Source organism: Triticum aestivum, chromosome 3D (genome assembly GCF_018294505.1).
Source record: "Triticum aestivum cultivar Chinese Spring chromosome 3D, IWGSC CS RefSeq v2.1, whole genome shotgun sequence".
Taxonomy (NCBI): Eukaryota; Viridiplantae; Streptophyta; class Magnoliopsida; order Poales; family Poaceae; genus Triticum; species Triticum aestivum.
The window spans coordinates 446,199,098-446,209,723 of record NC_057802.1 but is presented as its reverse complement, the minus strand read 5'-3'; the positions used below and the strand labels follow the sequence as shown (position 1 = coordinate 446,209,723).

General features: G+C 45.7%; 1 protein-coding gene across 3 annotated transcripts in view; it reads left to right on the top strand.

The window, feature by feature from the left end:
• The first annotated feature begins 8,508 nt into the window (after positions 1-8,508).
• Positions 8,509-10,626, top strand: part of LOC123079552 (protein MOR1) — an 18,502-nt gene continuing 16,384 nt past the window's right edge. For all 3 annotated transcript variants that reach the window (XM_044502336.1, XM_044502337.1, XM_044502335.1), the window contains exons 1-3: positions 8,509-8,917; positions 9,072-9,177; positions 9,262-9,385. In XM_044502336.1, the coding sequence (XP_044358271.1) occupies positions 8,755-8,917; positions 9,072-9,177; positions 9,262-9,385 (393 nt within the window). In that variant the 5' untranslated portion in view covers positions 8,509-8,754. The remainder of the gene's footprint in view (positions 8,918-9,071; positions 9,178-9,261; positions 9,386-10,626) is intronic.

The window sequence follows — 10,626 nt, the reverse complement described above, 5'->3', positions numbered from 1 at the left end:
TTTCGGGTTTCCGCATACTAATATCTCTACAACCCTAGCGTCACCGAACCTTAAGTGTGTAGACCCTACGGGTTCGGGAGACATGCAGACATGACCGAGACGACTCTCCGGTCAATAACCAACAGCGGGATCTGGATACCCATGTTGGCTCCCACATGTTCCACGATGATCTCATCAGATGAACCACGATGTCGAGGATTCAATCAATCCCGTATACAATTCCCTTTGTCAATCGGTACGTTACTTGCCCGAGATTCGATCGTCGGTATCCCAATACCTCGTTCAATCTCGTTACCGGCAAGTCACTTTACTCGTACCGTAATGCATGATCCCGTGACCAGACACTTGGTCACATTGAGCTCATTATGATGATGCATTACCGAGTGGGTCTAGAGATACCTCTCCGTCATACGGAGTGACAAATCCCAGTCTCGATCCGTGCCAACCCAACAGACACTTTCGGAGATACCCGTAGTGCACCTTTATAGTCACCCAGTTACGTTGTGACGTTTGGTACACCCAAAGCACTCCTACGGCATCCGGGAGTTGCACGATCTCATGGTCTAAGGAAATGATACTTGACATTGGAAAAGCTCTAGCAAACGAGCTACACGATCTTTGTGCTATGCTTAGGATTGGGTCTTGTCCATCACATCATTCTCCTAATGATATGATCTCGTTATCAATGACATCCAATGTCCATAGTCAGGAAACCATGACTATCTGTTGATCAACGAGCTAGTCAACTAGAGGCTTACTAGGGACATGTATTACGATTTCCGGATAACACAATTATAGCATGAACAATAGACAATTATCATGAACAAAGAAATATAATAATAACCATTTTATTATTGCCTGTAGGGCATATTTCCAACAAGATCCAACTATAATAGCAAAGCTCGCGATACATCAAGATCGTGCCGAATCAAGAACACGAGAGAGAGAGAGAGATCAAACACATAGCTACTGGTACATACCCTCAGCCCCGAGGGTGAACTACTCCCTCCTCGTCATGGGGAGCGCCGAGATGATGAAGATGGCCACCGGTGAGGGATCCCCCCTCCGGCAGGGTGCCGGAACAGGGTCCCGATTGGTTTTTGGTGGCTACAGAGGCTTGCGGTGGCGGAACTCCCGATCTAGGTTATTTTCTGGAAGTTTGGGTATATATAAGAGATGTTGGCATCGGGAACAAGTCAGGGGGTCTCCGAGGCGGCCACGAGGTAGGGGGTGCGCCCCCCACCCTCGTGGCTGCCTCGAGACTCTTCTGGCCCATCTCCGATACTCCGTGGGCTTCTTCTGGTCCAAAAATAATCTCCGTGAAATTTCAGGTCAATTGGACTCTGTTTGGTTTTTCCTTTTCTGCAATACTCAAAAACATGGAAAAAAACTGGCACTAGGCTCTGGGTTAATAGGTTAGTCCCAAAAATCATATAAAATAGCATATACATGCATATAAAACATCCTAGATGGATAATATAATAGCATTGAACAATAAAAAATTATAGATACGTTGGAGACGTACGTATCAGGCGTCTTACAGCCAGATAGTGCGTCGATGCGCACTGAGGTCGCCAAGCTCCATCAAGACGTGCAGTCCATCAGTTCCAAACAAGGTGATATCTCTCTGCAAGTAGGTAAAGTGGAAAAAGCAAAGTTAGATCTTAGTAAGCAATTATCAGCAATTATTTCAGGGCTCAAGACACTGGTGCCTCCCACTAATCAGGGCCAGACTGTTGATATCCCTTCTAGTTGTACAGAGTTGGTGAAATCTCCTACACTGTAGGGAGCAACTACTCATTTACAGCCTGATAGAACTGAACAATTACGAAAACAACTAGAGGAAGAGAAGGAAAAGACTAGACTGGCTAAGGAATTGCACTTGCAAAATTTGCCACCTATTCGCACTAACAGACCCAATGTTCCACCTGGATTTGCTCAATCAAGAAGAATGGATGCCACTAGTCAAGTGGGCACTCCTCTATCCCAAAGAGATCCAGGTCACACCCCTGCATTTCAACAGTTTCAGAACAGGGAGAGACAACTATGGCAAGGATATTACAAAACATATGAGCAGGACATGCAAGCCCAATTCATGAAGGCTATGACAAAAGGTCCTAAACTAGAATTTCCTAAATTCTTTGGAGAGGATCCTGTGGGATGGTTGAGACAATGTAACAAATACTTTCAAATGTCTGGTGCTCCTGAAGAATACAAAGTATCCTTAGCACAGATGTATATAAGTGGAGAGGCTGATATTTGGTTAAGAAGATCTGGTCTGCTTAAAAAGCATTTGACATGGAAATAATTTGGCAAAGAAATTGTGAAGAGATTCTCGTAACAGGGCACTTATGATCTGACAGAAAAGTTCAATAATCTGAAACAAAACAACAGCACTGTATCTGACTATACCAAGCAGTTTGAGGACCTAATGGTTGATATGCAAGATGAAAATCCAAAATTAAATGAGCTCTGGTTTGTCAAGTGTTATGTGAACGGCATGAGAGAGGGCATTAAGTATCAGATAAGAGTACTGAGACCTCAAACTCTCACTGATGCCTACGGCTTGGCAAGGGACATTGAACCTTGTCACCCACCTGTGTCTGTTAATCAGAAAAGGCATTTGTGTCTTATAACAGCTACTATCAGAAGAACACAAGTGCCAGCTTATCTAAACAGCTACACACTCCTGTGTTACCTCAAGCTCCAACTGGCACTAAATCTGCAGACAATGTCAACAATACTGCTCAGAGGATAAGAAAAGCTGGTGAATGCTGGAGATGTGGCGACAAATGGGTACATGGGCATAAATGCACTCTTATTCCTAATGTGCATCTCATGCAACAAGAGGTGGACGATACTGGCCCACTAGAACAAGAACAGCCACATCCAGAACAATCAGAAAATATGGAAGAGCAACATGAACAAGCAATGTTTATCTCTGCTTATGCCCTAGGTCATCAGTCACGGTGCAAACCCCAACAGTAATTATATCTGTTAATGGTAAGAGAGTTGTAGCTGTACTAGACTCTGGAAGTTCCTCCTCTTTCATGAATGAAAAGTTTGCAATTAAATCAAACTATCATATGCTGCCCAGAAAACCTAGAGCAATTTCTATTGCTGGTGGAGGTACACTAATATCTGCAGCTGTAGTACCAAATTGCCCTTTACAGATTGCTAAACCAGGAATGCAACACTCTTTCAGAGTTTTGGATTTACCTAGCCATGACATTATTTTGGGTTATGACTGGTTCACCCTTGTCAGCCCAGTCACCTTTGATGTTCCTAGGCATCAGTTCAGTTTTACGGTGGAAGGACAGACTAAAGTCACAATAGCTATCTTCAATACTAATGAAGAAGTGAAAGAAATGCGGGCTGAGAAACTCCCAAAGATGTTGGACAAAGGAGTGCAAGGGTTTCTTATACAATTGAACATCATTATAATGGAAGCTCCTGCCAATCACTACATTCCAGCTGCAGTCCAACAATTGTTGGAAGAATACAAGGATGTGTTCCAGGAGCGTACAAAGCTACCACCTAGTATAGCTTTGGATCACACAATTCCTTTGATGCCAGGAGTGGATCCCCCTCACTCTATACCTTATAGAGTGCCCCATCACCAGAAGGAAGAAATGAAAAAACAGATTCAGCATTTGTTGGACAACAAATTAATCAGACCTAGCCAGAGCCCTTATGCTACTCCTGTGCTTCTAGTGAAGAAAAAGGACAGCACTATGAGACTGTGCACAGATTTCAGAAAATTGAATTCAATCACAATCAAAAATAAATTCCCAATTCCTGTGACTGAGGATTTATTGGATGAACTGCATGGAGCTAAAGTATTCTCTAAATTGGATCTAAGGTCTGGTTACCACCAAATCAGAATGAATCCTGAAGACATACACAAAACTGCTTTTCGAACATTCTTGGGTCACTATGAATATTTGGTCATGCCTTTTGGCTTATCCAACGCACCTGGCACTTTTCAAGCTCTCATGAATTTTCTCTTTGCACACTACAATAGAAAGTTTGCTAGTGTTCTTTGATGACATACTCATTTTCAGTAGAACACTAGAGGAGCATGTTGATCATTTAGCATAAGTGCTCAAAATTCTCAGAGAAAATGAACTATATGCTAAGCTGTCCAAATGTGTGTTTGTTGTTGATAAAGTGCAGTATTTGGGACATGTGGTTTCTGGAGAAGGTGTTGCTACAGATCCTGAAAAGATCACTGCTATATCTCAGTGGCCTACTCCTACTGATGCAACTAAGCTGAGGAGTTTCTTGGGCTTGGTAGGGTACTATAGAAGGTTTATCAAGAACTATGGCATTATTTGCAAACCACTGCACAACAGTCTGAAGAAGGGACAATTCCATTGGACGACGGAGCAAGATCTGGCTTTTAAAACACTCCAACATGCCCTTATCTCTGCACCAGTTTTAGCCCTACCAGATTTCAAGCAACCTTTTCTTCTGGAGACTGATGCTTCTGGTCATGGCATTGGTGCTGTTCTTATGCAGCAAGGAAGGCCCCTTGCTTATTACAGCTCTGCACTTTGTCCAAGAAATGCTGCACTCTCCACTTATGAGAAAGAAGCTCTTGCTATTCTGGAAGCTTTAAAGAAATGGAGACACTACCTGTTAGGGAACAGTGTTATTATCAAGACTGACCAACAGTCTTTGAAATTCATTACTGATCAAAGAATTACAGAGGGAGTGCAACACAAATTGATGATGAAACTGCTGGAATTTAATTTCACAATCCAATACAAGAAAGGGAGTACTAATAGAGTGGCAGACGCCCTGTCTAGAATGTGGCCTAAATGTATGGCTATCTCCTCTGTCACTCCCTTATGGGCTGAAGATCTGATAACAAGCTACATAAATGATCCCGTGACAAAAGCTTTGCAAGAGAAATTACTGCTGCAGAAAGCTGAGACTATCACAGATTACACCTTGCATGCTGGTATTATCAGATATAAAGGAAAGATACTAGTGGGCAATGACAAAAACTTGCAAGAACAACTCATTGCTGCATTGCATAGTTCTCCAGTAGGAGGCCACTCGGGCATGAGAGCTACTTATCAAAGGATAAAAGGCATATTCTATTGGCCTGGCATGAAACAACATGTGGAGACTTACATTGCATCTTGCCCAGTTTGCCAGAGAGCAAAGCATGAAAATTGCCTTCAACCTGGACTATTAGACCCCCTCCCAGTGGCTGGCATGGCATGGCAACATATTTCTATGGATTTCATTGAAGGTCTCCCTAATTCTCAAGGCAAAGAGGTCATTTTAGTGGTGGTAGATAGATTCACAAAATACTCCCACTTCTTGGCCCTCTCACATCCTTACACTGTTCATAGTGTGGCTCAGGTTTTTGTAGATCATATCATCAGGTTGCATGGACCTCCCAAGCTAATCATTTCGGATAGAGACAGGATATTCACCAGTCAGTTGTGGAGAGACATCTTTGCAGCACTTAGAGTGGAGTTGAGATACAGTTCCGCATATCACCCTCAAACAGATGGGCAAACAGAGAGAGACAACCAATGTTTAGAAACATATCTGAGATGCATGTCCACTTTGGAGCCAAAGAAATGGCTATCTTGGCCGCCCCTTGCTGAATATTGGTACAATACAACTTACCATACAACTCTTAAAATGTCACCATTCCAGGCTTTATATGGATTTCCTCCTCCTTTAATTTCTGAATTGGCCATCCCTGGTCCAGCAGACTTGGAAGCTCAGGAATATTTATCGGCTAAGCAGCACATGTTAGATCAACTCAAGGCAAATTTATCTCAAGCTCAAATTAGGATGAAGAGGTATGCAGATTTAAAAAGAAGTGAGAGACAGTTTCAACCTGGAGACCTAGTATACTTGAAAATGGCTCCATACCGACTAGCAGCATTTGGTTTTAGAGGTGCTTTGAAACTACAGAACAAATATTATGATCCTTTCAGTTTAGTTCAAAGAATTGGTAACTCTACTTACAAACTCCAATTTCCTGCACATGTCAAGATACACCCAGTCTTTCATGTCAGTCAGTTGAAGAAGCATTTGGGGAAGAAATCTATCCCTAGTCCAGATCTGCCAATGATCAATGAGGATGGTTCAATCAAAACCGAACCGGCTATGGTGCTTGAAGTGAGACAAGTACCAAGACACAACCTGCTTGTTGTTCAATGGCTGATTCAGTGGGAAAACATGGCACCCGAAGATGCTACCTGGGAAGATGCTGAATTCATAAAGCATACATTTCTAGCGTTCTTTCGTTCGACAACTCAAGCATGGAGATCAGTCTCATAATCGCCGTGAGGACACGTCGATTCTCAGACAGGGGCAATGTCAGGCATCAGCTGTTCTGAACCCATACCAAGTGTCATCTTACCTCCATCGAGCTGGTATCGCTTCGAGCCCCATCGGACGGTCGCCATCGAGCAGCTCAAGTTACTTACGCTGTCGACCGTCGGATACGTTTACTGTTTTACTTTTTACCTTATGTTGTCGCTACAGTGAACTGTAACTCTCTCGCCTATAAGTGAGTCGGGCTGTGGCTGAGTAGGTAGCGTGAATTGATCCTATTCTTGCCTTTGAGTAGAAGAAATACCTTATAAACATATATCTCATAGTATCTATACAAATTCTGGATCTCAGATCCCCTTCCTCTAGTTCGATCTCTCTGAAATCCGCTTAGTTGACACTCGGGATCTGACAGAGGCGCCATGGGGTGCCTCTGCTCGCCCGCGGGGAAGAACGCCGAAGCAGTCAGCTGCAGGGCATCGATGTTGTGTGGGTGGCATCGTCTGTTCTGCTGCCAGGGAGAGGAAGGGATAAGAGATCCATCGGTGGGCTTCTCTTGATTGGTTATTACTCCGCCTCATCTGTTATGGAAGCCCAAAGAGGCACGCTTCGGGTACCGCCTCTTCTGGTGGCCATTTTGTTATCCCTGAAACAAATGACAACACAGCTTGTTGATTTTTTTGCTAATGTGGCAAGCTGGCAAGTGAAGATAAATAAGAGTTATTACTGATGTGGCAAGGCTGCTGAGTTGGATAGCTTGCATGTTGAGAGAAATAGGGTAGTGGGGATGAACTATTTAGGTATTATAGATATGAAGGGTATTTTCTCGGAAAAAATGAATATGAATGGCATTTGGAATTGATGATGTGGCTAGACTGCTGAGGTGGAGTGAGATAGATGGTTGCATGTTGATCAGTGATGTGGATAAGCTGCATGTCAAGAGAAATAAGATAGTGGGGATGGACTATTTAGGTATTACAGATTATAGATATGGTTGAAGCTTTTCATGTCGACGATTGCAACTTTTTCGTTGTGTACTTGCGGGTTGAAGCTTTCTATAAAGCCGATTGAAGCTTTATATATAACTGGTTGAAGCTTTCCAAAATGACGGTTGTAGATTTTTTTTATTTCGTAGTGGTTGAATGAAACTTCTCTATTCCGCAGTTTGAAGCTTTCATTGAAGGATTTTTCGGTTGTACATGTTTGTTGAAGCTTTTTTGGTTGTAGCTTTTATATGAACGGTTATAGCTTTTTTCAGTGCATGGTGTCCATTTGAAGCTTTATATACCGCTGGTTGAAGCTTCCGAATCGAATGGTTGTAGCCTTTTTGGTTGTCGGTTCAACATCGGTGGAGGAGCAAAAAATGCTTTGGGAGAAGATGGTTGCAGCGGTGGAGGAGGAGGTTGCGCTGCCGTCGTTGTAGCATCTCCGGTGGACGGTTTCAGCACAGGGAACTAATGAGCAGCAGCTCGCGGATGACATATCCATGGCGGCTTCCAACTTCGGCTCGCCGGGGCGGAAGAACCTGCAGTTGGGCGGCAACGAAAGAAGCAGGCGTGAGCGCTGAGGTTGGAGGTATGGACCTGCACAGGATTGGGGCTAGCCAGCGGCGGGATCTGAAGAAGGAAGGCGAGGAGCGTGGCCACCCCCGCGCGTGGATGCGGCTGAGAGAGAGAGGGTGATCGGGAGGAAAAAGGCAGGGAAAGAAGAAAAAGCGGGGGCAGGGAGGTGCACGAGGCATGCGATGGGCCTCGATCGCGTGGCTCGTGCGGGACCGGCCGAAGTTTCGACCGGCACATCATACACAAACATTTCCCTAAACTAAAGTACAGATTGTGCACACTTTGGAAAACCCTTCGTGTATGATCTGTGCTGGAGAGAGAGGTGTACGCTTTACAGCTAACCTGACACAGTCACGGGATCCTGTCCGTACACGTGGCACCAATGTGCGCCCCGTCTTCCACGGAAATTCAAAATCTTTCAAAACTCCCTGACCGTCCCACTCCCACTCCCTCGCCCTTCGCCTCGCGAATCAGCGAACAGCCCTCATCCCACCGACGCGTGGGACCCAGGACATGGCCCACCCCACGAGCGCACCTTCTCGTACGCGGCCGAGACCCTGACCCGAAACCTACCGGCCTCCCCCCGTGCGAGCCCGAACGAACGGACGAACAAAATGACGCCCCCGCTCCTGACCTGACGCGACTCCAAACCCCCTCTCCCTATTTCACTCGCATTTCCCACCCTCGGAAAATCGTTTTTTTTACCTTTTTATTCCCCTCCCATCTCCTCTCTCTCCCCCTTCCCCCCTCCTCCGATCCAAACTCCCCACGAACGCCACCGCCACCGCCACAATTTGAAACCCTAGGCCGCCGCATCGATCCGCGGACGGCGATTGCATTGGAGGCCGCCAGGCTCTAGCGTCTCGTCTAGCGGCGGCGGCCGGCCATGTCGACCGAGGACGAGAAGCTCCTCAAGGAGGCGAAGAAGCTGCCGTGGGACGAGCGGCTGCAGCACAAGAACTGGAAGGTGCGGAACGACGCCAACATCGACCTCGCCGCGCTCTGCGACTCCATCACCGACCCCAAGGACGCCCGCCTCCGCGAGTTTGGTGAGACCCGCTCCCGCCGCCTCCCGATCCGCCCCATTGCGCGCTTGGATCCGCGCGATGCCTGATTCGCGCGCCCCGATTTCGAGATTCCTGCTGTATTCCGTCGTGTTAGATCTGAATGGCCGTGTTCTTCCTTTGCTCCTGTGGTGGTTAGGACCATTATTTAAGAAGGCGGTTTCGGATTCGAACGCGCCCGTGCAGGAGAAGGCGCTGGATGCGCTGCTAGCTTTCCAGCGAGCCGCTGATGCTGATGTATCCAGGTGCGTGTCTACAGGATGCTACGCCATTTTGCTCTCGTTCTTCTAGTTACCTTTCCGTTGATTTTTGGGGCCGGCCTTGCACAGGTATGCCAAGGAGGTGTGTGATGCGATATGTGCCAAGTGCCTCACTGGTAGGCCTAAGACTGTTGAGAAGGCTCAAGCTGCATTTCTCCTTTGGGTGGAGCTGGAGGCGTCAGAGGTCTTCCTTGTAAGTCCGACCGCAGTTGGTGATTACTTTCAGTATGACTTAAGATGATTCGTATGCATCGAGCACACAATTATGGTGTGGTCTCAGTTGTTTTGTCTTCCACAACTTAGGCCACACATTTTGTAGGTGTATGGTTAGATGTAATTGCTGGCTTATGTAACGTCCATGCACCAATGCTGTTATAACTTACATAAGGTTAGGCCTATGCCATAAGAGTGGATGGTCAATATTTACACTCCTCTCACTAACACATCTTAGTTATCACTTAGCGAACAGTGGTAGAGAACAGTAGTAGAGATTGGCCATTGTTTCCTTGGCATTCGGTGCATGAAACCATTGATTAATGTCTGTGGCAGGAAAACCAATTTCCCTCCTTTGCCTTCAGTCTTGTCTTTGATTGTGGCATGGTAGACCCCCAAATTCTGCAAGTACTTTAGCTGTTCCACTCTCCCATTCACTTTATAATAGAGCAAATTTTTGTTTAATTGTTGCAAGGACACCAGGGGCATGTTTCCTGAGCTTGCATTACTAGGGAGCACCTGTAAGTTTGACCGATGGTGAAGACAACACTTAACCTTTCTTCACCACCCCATCCGTATTCATACTAGTACTATCTTTGTGACCACCATCTGTAAGCAATCCCTGCCCAGCCCACCCAAGTACCGTGAAAACAAAGTTCTCCTGCTCAACTAACATGCACTATGATGATCGTTGTGCTGGCGGTCTTAGATCTAACAATAGAAGCAATGCCATGGAAATGTTATATACACATGAAAGACAGATGGACCTGCACTTGGGCAATCTGGAATACACTTCTGAGCAATGCTGCCTTCATAGCTTTCAGGACACCCAACTGGACTCTCCGTATCCTGTGGATTTGGTCAAGTAAATGCGGACCAAAACTTGAAGGCCTTTGTTTTTTCTGCTGGTCAATGGTAGGCTCATGGGAGAAGATAGGCTCAATACCAGAGAAATGCTCATAAGGCGCAACTGCTTGGTATCTAATGGATCTTCCTGCACACTCCGACTCTGGAGCACTGGAAGACCGCCACCATCTCTTCATTGACCGCCCTTTCACTCTTCATTGTTGGAAGTTCCCGTTGCCACTTGGAAGCAAAGAAACTAATTATTTTGACAATGTTGTACCCAGTTTTGACTCTTGGTGTTTCCTTTTCTGTGGAGAACTGTTCCTTGTGTTTAGGACTTCCCTGCTTGTACTGTGTGACTTCCCGTTGGGTCCT